This window comes from Nannospalax galili, unplaced genomic scaffold, assembly GCF_000622305.1.
Source record: "Nannospalax galili isolate Female #2095 unplaced genomic scaffold, S.galili_v1.0 scaffold171, whole genome shotgun sequence".
Classification (NCBI taxonomy): domain Eukaryota; kingdom Metazoa; phylum Chordata; class Mammalia; order Rodentia; family Spalacidae; genus Nannospalax; species Nannospalax galili.
Window position 1 is genome coordinate 2,034,355 of NW_008329362.1, and position 15,693 is coordinate 2,050,047.

General features: G+C 42.5%; 1 protein-coding gene across 1 annotated transcript in view; it reads left to right on the plus strand.

Moving 5' to 3' along the window:
* Positions 1-15,209, plus strand: part of Wnt2 (Wnt family member 2) — a 42,357-nt gene extending 27,148 nt beyond the window's left edge. Inside the window, exon 5 of the mRNA XM_008837234.3 lies at positions 14,429-15,209. Within this exon, the coding sequence (XP_008835456.1) occupies positions 14,429-14,658 (230 nt within the window). The 3' untranslated portion in view covers positions 14,659-15,209. The remainder of the gene's footprint in view (positions 1-14,428) is intronic.
* Positions 15,210-15,693: the final 484 nt, after the last annotated feature.

Sequence of the window (15,693 nt, forward strand, 5' to 3'; positions counted from 1 at the left end):
TTCTCTCTCTCTGACTTGCAGACCCTCCATTCTTAGCAACTTTTTCTACTGCAAGTAACTTCTTTAAATGATATCAGTTAGTTATTACAACTTGCTAGAATTAGACTGATGTATCTCCCTCTCTAGGGAGGTCCTGAAACAGTGATACCAGGAACAGTGAACTTGGATGAAAAGAGTCACAGAGCAGAGAGCCCAGTGTTTCTGGTGAGGACAGACTTCACTCAGGGAGGATGCTGGGAGCATGGGTCAGCTTCTGATAGGCCTGTTCTGCACCCTGACATCTCCATCACCTTACTCTTGGCAGCAATCACCTTCGTTTCCAGATCAGGAAAATGAAATCTCAAAAAGTTGTGTAACTTGTCCAAGATTTCATGACCTGGGAGTAGTTAAAAAAATAAAACGGACAAATAAAAATCAAAACAAAAAAATATATATAGCTTTCTTGTTGTTCCACTTCCTTCCTGTTACTTGGGCTTTGTGCATAGGAAGGGGGTCCTCTGCAGTAAAGGTGCAGTATGAAGACATGGGGTAAGGTGCCCCATGCTAGGAGCTCAAAACTATCACAATTAGATAGCCGCATATAGATCAGGTTGAAGCCCTTTTCAATTATAAGCACTTCAAGATTTTTTTTTCTTTCTTTTGTGTGTGTGTGTTTATAAACATGCATGGGTATGTAAAAGTTCGCATGTGGAAGCCAAAGAAAAATATTAGATTTCTTCCTCTATCACTCCGCCTTATTCTGTTAGACGGGATCTCTCACTGAACCTGAAGTGTGTCATTTTGGCTAGACTGGCTGACCAGCGAGCTCCTAGGATCTGCCTGTCTCTGCCCACAACACTTGGTGTTCAGGTATACACAGCCATGCCCAGATTGTACATGGATGCTGGGACTCTGCACTCGGAAACTCAGGTTTTTACTGCAAGTACTCCCACATGGCTACTGCTCCACCTGACAGCTTTTTTTTTTTTTTTTTTTTTTGAGACAGAGTCTCACTTGGTAGCCCTGGATGTCCTATAACTCACTATGTACACCAGGCTGGCCTCAAACTCACAGAAATCTGCCTCCCAAGTGCTGGCATTAAAGGCCTGGCCTATGCTACTGTACCTGGCAGCACTTCATATTTTTTTTAAAAATATTTTATTTATTATTTTTATTTTATGTGTATGAGTGTATTGCCTGCATGTATGTGACATGCAATGCTGCGGAGGTCAGAAGAGAGCTTCGGATTCCCCTGGAACTAGAGTTAAGGACAGTTCATAGCTGCCATGTGGGTGCTGGGAATTGAACCCAGGTCCTCTGCAAGAGCAGTCAGTGCTCTTAACGGCTGAGCCATCTCTCCAGCCCCAGCACTTCATGTTTTTAAGAGGATATTTTTAATTGTTCCTAAGAAATGGTAAGAAAAAAAAAACTTGAAGAAATTTTGGAAACCATAACAAGGTATATTCTTTTCGTTTTCAACTGAAGAAGGCAAGGATTTTTGGTGCCGAACTATAAATACCCCCCTTTACAGCACAGATTTGATGAGTAGGTGCAAGTGTGGTATTGGGCATGTGACATTTTGCAGGCCAGATTGGAGGCCACATCTTGGAGTTAGGGACATAACGAGATGAGCACTCTGGTGACTCTAGTTATCTACTCTGGTGTGCCCCAGGCATCTGTAAATCAAAGCAGCCCTTCAGTTTGAGATAGGTGCATCTGTAACTAAGGAATGTGGCCCTACCCAGCAGAGGAGGTGTCTGCACCTAATCACAGATCACTTTCACTGGGGATGATGTAAAATCCTGACCTGGACCAGAGGTCACCCTGAGGTTTCCTCTCCAACTGGAGGAAGCAGGCAACCCTCTACCTCTTCTGTTGTCAAGTTCAAACACAAATGGAGCTCAGAATTTGTGGAACATGTTGCTTGCTGAAAACCGAAAACCTGGCAGGCAGCTGTACATGGAGTCATCTCTCAAGTATTAACTTTTGTCTTCCTATATAAACTATATTTGGCAAATAGACCTTGAAGCCCAGGGGAACCAGATTCCCAAAATCAGTGTCCAGAGACTAGTATTCTAGATATGCTTTGTGTTTGACCTGGTTTGCAGAAACTCATGAACACTGTCTGTGCCCCATGGTATGATTAAAAACAAGGAAACAAGATACTAGTCAAAGGGTGGGTTCTACTTAAATAATAATATGTAGAATTCACATCAGGACATTTTATGTCCACCATTTCTCACTGAACAAATATTAATTGAGATCATTCTATGTGCCAGACACATATGCCCTGGGAATACCAAGAGGGCAGACCATGGCACCATCCACTGCATGATTCTTATAGGTAAGCAAAGCAGCAGTCAGGCTATGGGACACTGTCTAGGTGATGGGGAACCTCTATCTAGGACAGGAAAGGAGTATGTCTTGGGATTTGGTCCTTGTTCCATCACACTATACAGGTCTTACCTTCTATTTGTTATTTTGACAACATAAAGAAGTTACTCATATCTTTGTGCTTTGAGACTTACAGAAATTAATGAATTAATATCTAAAGGGTGTTAAGAAAAGTAGACCAGAAAAGAACTATTTGCAAAATTTTTGATGAGCCTTCTAAGTCATCATTTTCATAGATATTTATTGTTATGTTGTATAATTAATATTAGTTATAATAGTAAACCATCTTTTCAAATTCTTAAGTGGTATGTAATACAATTGGCCTTTCCTACCTTAAAACACACACTTGTCTCGACTTCTGTGATATAGACTCTCCTAATGTCTACCCTGCCTATTAGCTCATCTTCGTCCGTTTCAGTGGCTAGTTTCTCTTCTTTGCAGTTTTGTAGAGGTTTCTCAGAGCTCCATTTCTCTTTGTACTTCTTTCCTGGTTTGATCTCCATTACTATGACTTTAAATGCTATCTCTATCCACATTTTTGTTCTTGCCTCATTCTGTATTTAACTCCCTGCTTAATGTCTTCATTAGATTTCTCATAGTATATAGACACTTCTGTTCAAAACTGAACTCTTGATTGGTCCCACTCTTAAAGATTTTTCCCTCCAGTCTTTTCCTTCTCAGAAAATAGAACTACTGCCCACTGTGGTGGTCAAGACATAAGCATGCAAGCCAGTTGTCAACACTTCCATCTCATTTGCCTCCATCACCCAAGACTATCATCAGGACCTCTGTAATGTATAGAGGATCTGCCTACTTCTCCGTGTTCTCTACCATTCCACAAACCCAAGCAGAGCTGTTTTCTCATTCATAGAATGTGCCACAATGTTAATTGGTACCCCTCTGCCCCCCATTGGGATCCACCGGGGCAGAGGCAGTCTCCTGCTCCCCTTAGATCCCTAGTACACAGTGTATGAAGGTGTTGCATTGAGTTGAATGGCAAGTTGTAAGCCACATAAAATAATGCTCATTACATAGCTGAATTCTACAACTTTAAAGGTAGCTTGGATTCTTTGCAGATAATTGCTAAGTATATCTCATCACTGGTATAGCACACAACCTGAGAAATTTCCATTTATGCTTAATTATTAAATAGAACTTTTCCTCATGTTCAAGCACATTAGTAGGACATTTAGCAAGCTTCAAAATTATGTTATGTTACTTGCTGGCCCTTTACCTGGATGAGACAAAAGATGTCAAATAAACACTGCAGCAGATTGCCTCTATTGCTCAGCCACCCAGGTGCTCAGTTCTGTAATTGTTCGTTTACTATAACGCTGGTTAGTTATCAATGCTGGTTAGTCCATGTTGTGGTTTGAACAAAAATGTCCTCCATAGGCTCCAAGTGTTTGGACATTTTGTCTCCAGATGATGGCGCTGTTTTGGGAGGTTTTAGAAGGTGCGGCTATCCTGGAGGAAGCATGTTACTGGGGATGGGCTTAGAGAGTTCTTAAGCCTTGCCAGATCTCCAGTAGCTCTCTTGCTTCCTGTGCCTGCATGATGATATAAGACCTTAGCTTCTGCTGCTCCTGCTCTAGCCACCTCTAGCCACCATGCCTCCCTGACATGATGGACTGTAATTCCCCTGGAACTGTAAGCTCAAATAACCTCTTCCTTCTATAAATTGATTGGGTGTTTCTATTGCAGCAACAGAAAAGTGACTAATGCAGTCCATCTGATTTCATTACCAATGTAAGCAAGGTATTTTTATAGCCAATGCACTTTTATACTTTATGCTACATTGACAGTGGCAATCAGACTAACTGAAAATTGGAAAACAAACCTTAAAACTCATTTTATTATTTCCAATTCATTGACATCATTTGAACTACTAACAATAAATTAATGACCAAATAGATGGGGCGATTGGCGGGTTAGGGGAAGAATAGCAAAGCTTGTTTCTAATTGCTATATTAATAGTTGCAAACAGGAGATGCTTTTGAAGTACCTTAAAATAATGAATTTGAATATTTAATTTGAGCTTTCCCCTTGAAATCCACTTTGTAATGGCAAATAGCTTTTTTCAAAATACATGCAAATTTCACATTATTTGGGTACGTGCAAGCCCTGCAATATCGATTAAGCATCGTTGGTGCTACAAATTGCTATTTATTACTATTATTGATGGTTACTAATTGAGTTGCCATGGATAAATTTACTTCTCTTTTTCTTTCAAATATGATACATCATCTTGTCATTTCCAAGGTTCTTATCATTTGGGAACTGAATGAATTATTAATTTTTACTCTGTTTGCAGTGCCAGAACCTTAACCTGATGTCACAAGTCACCTAAGTTATCGTTGTGAATTTCAATTTCAAAATGTGCCTTGGCTAATGTGGTAGCATACATATGTAATGTCACCACTCTGGAGGCTGGGACAGGAGGACTGTGAGTTCAAGGTCAGCCTGGGCTACACAGTAAGGCATAATCTTCAAAAAAATCAAATAAATAAAATGTATAAAGGAAAATTTCTAAAATAAAATTTATAAAGGAAAAATACATGCCACATTTCCTGCATGTGTTTGCTGTACACCAAGTAAGAGCATTTAAAGAGGGACAGGCTTAGCTGCTGGGCTCTCACTGTGTATCTGAGAAAGGGCTAAGACTTCTTAGAGAAGGGTGCCCTCTCTGGACAATGCAAAGGCTGTTCTTAGTTTTTAAGAGTGTGTTAATTTAGTGTTTAATAAATAAGCAAGTATGTTTTAACATCTGAGTTCTGTGCAGTATATAGAAAAAAGGAAACAGGACATGGACCCACTTTCAGGATGTGTATTATAGGCCTTGGTAGGTCAGCAGAACTTGTACAATGTACTCCATGGAAGATGTTACTGTAGGCCTACATCTTGAAAGGTGGGAAAAGGGAGAGGAAGCTTACAGATGAGTGTGAATCTTAAAGAGAAATCTGCATGGCTACAAGTGACATCAGAAAGTCACTTTGTCAGGTTGGAAGACGGGCTGTTTAGAGAGTAGAGAAGAGGCAGGAAATACCTTTATAGGCCAGGTACGGAAAGTCAAAGAGTTCGGCCATAACAATGTTAGTTCCGTTGTAGGGTTTGCTAGCTTAATAGAACATGGCTTTCCTGTACTAGTCAAATGATTCCAAGCTAGGAAAATGAATAAAAACGAATAAAATCATCTGAGTTAAGTGTAGATATTATCTTTCCTAAGTAGCATTAGCTTTGCAATCCTTCATGTGAGGAAGGGGGAAGCCCTGCAAGTAGATGGATGTGCGGTCTCTAACATTCGCTATGTTACATTCTTTTGTTCCCTCAATAAATCTGTGTCATTAATGACAACGTGTAAGTCAAGCAGAGGAGAAACAGCCTATTGGATGACAGGCTTAAGTGAATCTTGCTTTATGCCCTAATGGTCAACATATGGGCCTCTGTTGGCCTGAGTGGCAGGAATTTTCAAAGAGAGAGAGGGAGAGAGAGAGAGAGAGAGAGAGAGAGAGAGAGAGAAAGTGCCCTTCCTCCAAGTCCCAGAGGTATGGGTCTGGGAACTATTAGCCAAAGCCCTCTGTTCCTCCTCTGCTGTCAGGAAGATGCATGTTGGTGGAGACAGAAATGTTTTTACACTGGGAACCCTGACTCCATTATTAATTTTATAGCTCTGGGGATGGGATGCTTGATTCTGTAAGTTCCCTTGGTATTGCCCCACCAAATATGATATGTGGTCCCAAATGCATGTGATTTAGAAACTCCATTCTTTGTCTCTTTTTTCCCATGCATGTGTAAGCTTCTATATGAGTCAGGATGGGAACATAAGATACAGGGAGGAAAAAGGTACATTTAGCAGCTCCTTCCAGCTTCCCATGACATAGGCATTGCCCATCCTCAGAGATTCTATCTAGGCCTTATGGATGGACATGGAATTTAGGGAGCCAATCTCAAGAATTGTTTGGGGGTAAAGATGACAGAAAAGCTGGCATCTGATCCCACAGTATTCTGTGTTAGGGGACTGAGCTCTGTCCCCAGACTGGCCACACATCTGAGCATAGTTCATAACAAAGCAAAAGGACCTAAGGAAAATGAGCTTCCTGCCTGTCACTCTTATGTGAATGATATAAATCAAAACACAGTAAAAGAACATTATAAAGTAATATGACTTTGTAAAATGAACTTATTCATTAGAAATCACCTAAATATTTAAATAGAAAACATCCAAATATATGTTTGGTTTCATAAGATGTCCATTTGGGAGACCTGAATGATAGGGCCATTAGCTAAAGCTATTTTTCAAATGTCTAGTTTTGTGAAGACTGTGTGGTACAAATATTCACTCTGTAAGAATCAGGAAATTGGAAATGACTCAGAGAATCTTGGGATAAGCCTGGAAAGTCAGATAAGAAATCAGATATTCTTTGGCTTTTATTGGAGAGACATAAACAAACCTCTGTTCCCCCCAAATAGGGTACTAGTGACAGAACAAAGAAATGATTTCACCCGAGCTTAGCTTAGTAAGCCAATGAGTTTATTGGGGTCACTTACAGGTGACTGAACAGCAGCTGCATCACTGAAAAGTCCACCCCAGCATGGGTGAAGAATCATTGAAAGCTGCATCCCTGGAGCTCCCTGCAAAACTATGGGAAGCTCCACAATAGGAGTGTCTCCCCTCTTGAGCAATTGTTACTGCTTATATAACCTTAGGAGGGGCCTTGTAAATCCTGTAAGCTTTAGGAATCTCCTAAGCCTTATATATTTCCTTATTTCCTAAACTTTATAAGTTTCACTTACTTCCTGACTTCTCTAAGCCCCCTCCCCAAGAAATGTTTCAATTAGGAGGAAACAGCTGCACATCAGGGTGGGCAGTTCCATTTTGGGTGAGTTACAAACTGATGTGAATGGACACTTGAACCTCTACTTCCATAGACAGGGCTCTTCCCAATGTCCTCCCCACAGACCCCACCAGTGACACATATCAAAACCCCATTTCATGCCTATGTGTTTTGTAAATGTGAATTCTAGAATTACAAAGAAGTTATTCTCATTCCTCTAAGAGTTTCAAGAATTCAGTAGAAAGTTCCAGTACAGGGCTGGGGAGATAGCTCAGTGGATAAAGCACTTGTTACAAGCCAGTCCACCTGAATTTGAATCCCAAGAATCCACATAAAAGCCAGGCATACTAATAGTAAAATCTGTAATCCCAGGGCACCCCTACCAAAAGATGGGAGGCAGAGACAGGAGAATCACTGAAAGCTCATGGGCCAGCTCACCTGGCTTAGACAGCAGTGAGTGGACACAAGGGACCCTGTCTCCAGCAAGGTAGAAGGTGAGGTCCAACATCCAAGATTGTCCTCTCACCTTCACATGCACACCACAGCATGTGCATGTCTGCACTCTCACTCAAGCACACACATCATACAGACACAACGCACACATCATACAGATTCAATGGACACACTTAAAAAAAAGGAATATCAGTACAGCAGAAATGCAGCATAAAGCAACATGTTAACAAGTCCTCTCCACAAAACCTTTGTGACTTCATTGTCTAGCACATACCATGAACTTCAGAAAAAGACCCTCTCCCCACAAGAAAGCTGTAAGTCAGGCCCTTTGCAGGTTCTCTGAATGGGTGATGGTGGTAGAATGGGGATCAAACCTAGGGCTTTGCCCATGCTAAGCAAGTACTCTTCCACTGAGCTACATCCCAGCCCCTGTTTTGGCAGGGCATGATCTCACTATGTAGCCCAAGCTGGCCTAGAACTCATGATCTTCCTGTCTTAGCCTCCTTTTGCTGAGTTTCTAGATGTTTTCAACCAAGCCCAGTTTACAAGTTCATCATTCGACAGAAGAATTAAGGGGACGAACAGGGAAGAGGCTGATCACTGTTCCTTCTCTGTTCCAAGGATGCCCACCACTTGCTAGCTGTGTAATCCTAAAGTTACTGTATCTCCCTGATCTCTCTTTAATTGTTTTCTGAATTTCGATGGTACAGTCTCTGTCTGTCTTATAAGCTTATTGAATTAAATGAGATAGTAGAGGTAAGCTGCTTATCACACGGTGTCAACTATGTAAGTGTTCTATAAATCTTAGATCTCTGGGTATGAGAGAGATGTAAATGGGAAACATGAGGCAAAGAGGAAAGATAATGAGGGGATGAAAAAGGAAGAAAAAGAAACTACAGGTGAACTTCCACTCTATTCAGTTTGGAAAATGTGATATTTGCCTTATGGACTTTTATCTAGCTGAGCATTTGTCACCCATGAACCCTGTAGTGGCCCAAGCAGGGGTGAGAGACTCATTAATTTTCATTTCGGTGTTTATGCCACAAATATTTAGAACTAAGCAAGCAGAGAGATGACAAAACCCAGTAAGTCCCTTTAGTGAATATGCATGCACACACATAAATGCATCAGCTTCTTTCTTGTCTTTTATTTTAAGCATAATGGTGTCATTCTGCTTTAGAAAGATTGGTGGAAGAGGGTGCTCATTTTTAACGAGCTTGTTATGATTCCATTAAAGCAAAGCAATACCAGCCAATTTCATATAGAGCCTGCACTCTGGATAGACTTTTCCGAGCTGTGAGGAAACGGCTCTATGTTCTGCTCTAATGGCACAAGTGTCCAAGCTGCCCTTCTGCCCTGCAGTCTGTCATTACGTCTAATTAGATCTCAATTCGAAAGCAGAGCCAATTTGTAGTCCTTCCCTGGGCAGGCTCATCCTGTCCTCCTACTTCATGGACTGTCCTGAGCCTCCCTGTCAGCCCATTCCCTACACCCTGTTCCCTCAGGGTGCCCCATTACAGCTCCAGCCTGTGACCCTGCTGCTGTTCTCACATCAGTGGCTCTCAGTCTTCAAAACCCTTTTCATCTTCCTCCTTCTTGGTCTCATTAGGCCCTGTTTGGGCAGCGGTGGTGAGTGGCATGTTCCAGTTACTTGTGTTTTTGAGCATTTTGTAACTGAATGGTGAACGGCTACGTCTCATTGCCAGGTTTTGTTTCCCTTAGCAAAGCCACCTTTTTCTTTTGCTTTGTTTATGTTTGGTACTATGAACCCAGGGACCCACACATGCTAGGCAAGCACTTCACCAATGAGCTGGATCCTCAGTCTTCTTTTCTCACCTTTTGAGATAAGGCCTTCCTAAGTTGCCCAAGGTGATCTTAAACTCACTCTGTAGCTCAGTTATGCCCTGAATTCACCAACATTCTGCCTGAGTCTCCCAAGTAGCTGAGATTATAGGCCAGTAGCACCAGACATGACTCTGAAACTACTTCTAAATAAAGCTTATGCCAACGGTCCCTGCGTTGCCCCCCCAAATAAGTTCTGACCAGTTTTCTGCATTTTGGAAACAAAATCCACATGGCCGTTCTCTGAAGCTGAGATCACCGGCTCAGACCTCATTAGGATTTAGGTCACTGGGGAAAGACCGCCAAGGTAGATGTCAGTAAAGGACTCAGTCTGATTTAAGAAACAAAAGATTTCACATCTCTGTCACAGCCCTCTCAGACCCACAGCCCTGGGGGAGGACAAAGGATTCAAATGTGTAGTAGTATGGTCATAGTGTGACAAGTGTAAGTTGATGGGAAGGAAAAATGTTCATTTGGTGTGTAGGACTTATGAACAAAACACAAAATGCTATAAATTGAGTCACCACTGGGATGCCAAGTAAGAGAGCTTTTCATACCTTCCAGGGATCTTACTCACATACCCATGGTCTCAGGCTCTACCTCTTGAAAAAGACATCCAATCCAAGGATTCCATCCAAACCTCTCTCCTGAAGCAGAGTGTTTTCAGTGAACACTTCCACTGGATGACCCCAAGTAACAGCAAACTCAGCATGCTGCAGCTAAACTCATCTTAAAAATCTACCCCTCCTAGGCATTTCCCATCTTAGGAATCACTAGCACCAACATGGTTATTAGACAAAAACCAGAAAGCCCTTCTGGACTCTTCTCTTCCCCTTCCCATTGGTCCATCAGGTACCATGACCTACCGGTCCAATGGTCCTCCTTCTTCTATATCTGTTCACTAACCCCTCCCATTCCCATAGTCAGCATCTTAACCCAGGTCACCTCATGTCCTGCCCAGAGTTCTGTTTGGGTCTCCAATTTATCTCTTTGCCTTAGTTTTGACTTGCTTCAATTCATTCTGCCCTAGCTCACTGGTTTTCCTTCTCAATCACAAATGAGACCCTTTGCATTAAGACCCTCAATAGAATTCCTTTGTTCTCAGGGTAAAGTCTGACCCCTTTGCCATATTATGTAAGTCTATTGACAATGCCACCTCTACTCAATCTCCAGCCTCAACTCTTTTCTCTTTGAACACTGAATTCCAGACATGTGGAACAGTTTTCTGTGCCTCACATAATTCTGCTACTTTTCCTAGTTATGGCTCATATGATGCAGATAGGATGAATTTTTTCAAGTGAAAATACTCGATATAACTCATGTCCAGATCATGAACTGGAAGAGGCCTAGTATTCCAGAAGCTACCTCATGCTCTTTGGCCCTACCCCTAAAAGAATTCACTACCCAACTTCAAATATTTTTCACTGGTTTTCCCCATTTCTATTCTTTATATAAATGAAAACCTTGGGGGATGGAGAGATGGCTCAGCAGTTAAGAGTACTGGCTGCTCTTGCAGAAGACCTGGGTTCAAATCCCAGCACCTGCATGGTGACTAACAACTTCTGTACTCCAAGGGCAGTGCACTTACATACATGCAGACATAACACTCATACACATAAAATAAAAATAAATATTTAAAATAATAAATCAATAAAAACCTAGCTTAAAGTGAAAGGCTGTGTCAGCTCTCTGTGGATGTGTAATGACCCACCCAAACACTTAAGGGCCTGAAACAAACTTGAAGTTCCAGCTTGATCCATCTCAGTCTTCACAGCTGTGTCTTAAGTACACTTCAGCATCACACTCCTTGAGGACTTGGCCTACACACACTGTCTTCCAGAGCCTTTCCTCCCACTCTCCCTTCAACCCACATCATCTGAATTGTTGATTAAAATTGAGGTATTTTTTCCTTGATTGAAGTCTAGACTGGTTTGATACCCACTGTAGAATGAAATCCAAACAGTGGCAAGGGGCTAAAGATTCTTTAACCTGCTGTTGCAATCTTCTTTCCTATGCTTTTTGTCAAATGCACACACTACTCTTGTGAACCTACGCTCTGTGAGCTTGTACTAGGAGCTTCTGCTAGGGATTTCTCTTCCTTGTAGTACCTTTCACCCCATTCTTTCCCTGCAAATCAACTCATCCTCTCTCTAATCTTTAATACCTAACCTCTCTATTAAAGCTGTACAGTTGATGACTTTTTACCTGGTCCTGTTTCCCTCCACTAATACTAATACTAAGATACAGCATTATGGTAATGATATAAGTACTTCAGGATAGGATCTTTGTTCACTGATGAGCCCCCAGAGCCTATCACATAGTAGGTATTCAATAAACACTTGAAAGTAAATGAATGAATGGTTAACATTTGTTGAGCACTTATTCTGACAGCACTTTCACACATTATTTCATTCTGTCCTCACCCAGACCCTATGAAGAACTGTTTTTATTCCAATTTTGCAAGAGAGGAAATGGAAGCTTAACAAGATTAAGTAACTTGCCACAACCACACAGTTGACACATGGCAGCCCTAGGAGCAAACCCCTAATTGCCCACACCCTAAATACCTTGGCTTTACGGTCTAAGTTTTGTCTGCCTGGGCGTTCTGCGTGTGATTCTACTGTGGTTTTCAGTAAGACTTGAGCAAATGAAATAATGAAAGTAGTGCAAGTATCTCTCCACATAGTCATCTCTTAACTACACTACAAGTCTTCTGAGAATAGGAGTTGGGTCCTATTTATTTTATTTCTTCCCTGCCCCCAAACCCCCAAGCAGCCAACACAACATCTCACACATGTTTGTGTCTGCTAAATGTTTATCAAATGAAATAATGAGTGTGCTGTTTAAAGGCAGCATTTGGCAGTGAGTCCTTTTTGCACAATCAGTGAGTTTTGAGGGGACTGTCCTAATGGTTGCCCTGAGTCCAGGCCAGCTGCTGCCTCTTCTAACCCTTTGCTTCTTCAGCATGATGTAGGCCTGGGGCCATCCCTGGCTGACCCACCCTCCACCCTGACCCGGCCCTCTGCCATCCTTCCTGTCCTCAGGAAACTCCTCTGCCTGTCTTCCTGCTCTGGGTGGCTGATCACGCACAGAAAGTCTGGCCAACCCTCTGCTTTTCTTGACCCCACACCCTGCTGAACCTTGCTGTTTCCCTGGTCATTCTGCACAGGCGGGGCAACATGACACTCATACAGATAAATCTCACACAGAGCACATTGTGATAAACAGAGAGTCACGAGGCACGCTGTGTTTTGAAGAGGGAAACATTGCTAGTTATATGATAAAGAAGCTGGAAGAAAGTTGAATCACTCTCTTTTTCATCCTGATGCTTATTTGTCTTCTATAGGTCTGTCAAAATTACTTAGCATTGTTGATTGTGCATTATAGAAATGGTAGCGGTTTAGATAAAAGCGGGCAGTTACTAGGAAGATAAAAAGCTATAGGTTGGGGGTGTAGCTCAGTGGTACAGTGCTTGCCTAGTATCTACGAGACCCTGGGTTCAAAGCCCAGTATGGAAGAAGTCTCAGAGTCTCCAGGAACGCAAAGGTTGGTGCATGGCAAAGCCTCTAGGAGAAATGGAAGTGGAACCAAAAGAACAGGTCAGCTTGCGCAGGACTCCTTTTGCTGCTCTGGCCTTCACTGCGTTAGGACACTTGCTTCATTCCTGTCTTTCTGTGGTTCTCTGCCTATGCACAGAGTTCAACATGGAACACAGCTGCCCAGGGGTACTTACTTTGTGCATGGTAACAGTCTCCTAGGAACTCCACTTGATTGACCTAGCATAAGTCAGGTGCCCACCTCTGATCCAATCATCTGTTGCCAGTGAGGAGGATGGTACTATACAACATGGCTGCCAATGGCCCATCTTAGTGAGAGAGAGAGTGGGGTAGAAACGGTCATTGAAAGCTGAGAAAACTCTCCAGAATTCTTCACCACACTTGTTTATGCTGTCTGATAAAGTTCCTGTGAAAGAATTCTGGGTATTTCCCCAACAGCAGAGTAAATTAAAAGGCTTTCTATATTTAAGTCTTCTTTAATTTGAGATAGAGTATCACTAGATGTCTCTGTCTGCCCTGGGACTCACTATGTTTGAGGTCAGTCTCAAACTCGCAGTGATCCTCCAGCCTTTGCTCTCTGAGTTCCAGCCATCACACTCAGCTCTGTCTTTGAAATTCATTTTCTTTTTTTTTTTTTAAATCCTTTTCAAGAAACAGATACATAAATATGGATTGCCATTCACAAATATAGTACTGATTAGCCAAGATGACATTAACTAAAATAATACTAGTTTTATTCTTTGAGAGCCTGGAGGTGGCCTCAAACAGATGCTTCACACACATCTGTTGTCAGCTAGACTGCAAGGGGGAGAGAGTTGGTGATGAGTCAGGCCATGCCTGCCCTCCTCAATGCCTCACATAAATGATACCCACCATCCCTATCAGGAACCACAGTTCTGGTTTCTTTCTACTAAGCCGTTGTAAGCAGGTCTACAGAGATTGAATCCCTTCATTTCTAGGATGCCATGCCTCCCAAATTTAGAGAAAGCTGACTTTTACCATGGCTTCCTTTGTGTGATTTTTGGGTTGGAAGATGAAGAACCAGGATAAATCCTTTTTTCTTTCTTATCCAGCCCAGCCTGCCCAATAGCAGGGTAAGGGTAATATGAAAAGGCAAACCAAGTTAAAAGTGGAAATGCTAGATTCAAGTTACCCCAAATCTAAAGCTTCTGGCCACTCTTCCTATGCTTTACCCTCTGGGCGTCTCTCAGCTATATAGCAGAGACAATACAGGGGCCCGCCAAGCAGGGATTCAGCACCAAGCTTTGTGGAGGTTGGGCCAGGCTCTGGTCTTCCTGACTCTTCTACCCAGGCCTGTGGTAATCTGCCTAGACCTCGTCAGTGACAGCTCTCTGGTTTGTCTTTCAGGCTCCCTGGGTACAGCAGGTCGTGTGTGCAACTTGACTTCCCGAGGCATGGACAGCTGTGAAGTCATGTGCTGTGGGAGAGGCTATGACACCTCTCATGTCACCCGGATGACCAAGTGTGAGTGTAAATTCCACTGGTGCTGTGCTGTGCGCTGTCAGGACTGCCTGGAGGCCCTGGATGTACACACATGCAAGGCCCCCAAGAGTGCCGATTGGACAACCCCTACATGACCCCCGCAGAGGTCATCATCCCGCTTCCCTCCTCAAGGACTCCAATTGCATCTGCAAGGACACTGGACCTCTGGGTTGTCTTCATGGGACTAGTTCCTAAAGCATGTGGCCTTCATCTCAGCAGAAGCCCCTTTTCCTTCTCTGGGGGCCCAGGACTGGGGGCCACATGCAATACATAAAGTATACCTTATCTAACCCATCTTGGGCATCCTAGGGCCACCTCTCTTTCTGCTTTGGAAATGGTATGACAGGCTGTTATTGGAGGAGGGTCATAAGCCCCCACCGCTGTCACCTAGACATTTCCTCTTTCCTCTTTGGCCATGGGAAGAAACAACATCACAAAGGAGCTTTCTCTGTGTCTTCCCACAAATGCACACACTTAAGGAAGTCCATACTTCCCACTGGAGGTGAGGAAAGTAAAATCAACTGCCACCAAATTCAGTTTAATTTTTAAAAAGATCAAATCGAGGTTTTGTCTAAGTGATAACCATTGCCACCATCTTTGGTGATTGCTTGGAGAAGGACAGCTTTCAATAAACTTTAGTTTTAAAACATATTTTATCAAAACATTCGTTGCATATTAAACTATGATGTCACAAGGTGGGGATGCTTGTCCAGTGGCATTTTAAACCTTCCCAGCAACCAGCACCTCAGAAAATCACTGTTCCCTCAATATAAAGAATCTCAGGGGCAGGGGGCGGGGGAAGGGATTCCTTCTCATTATGGTCTAGAGAGAATTTGAAGGAGGATGGATGGTCTGGCACTACACTCTAACTACTGGATAAATATGGTCAAAGATAAGTTAGTGAGTGGAATATCAGAAAATGTGTTTGTACAGCTAGAGGAAAAAAGGCAAAATTCCTATCTGGCCTCATGCATGTGATCAGTGGAATTTTGAAATTGAAACAACTTAAAGAATGCAAACTTCAGGGTTGGCAAGACCAGCACAATGCTGACACAGAGGTTTGCAGAGCCAAATCATGCCTAGGACCGCCTTGCCATACACAGATGTCCAAGAGAATCATCCTTGTGCGC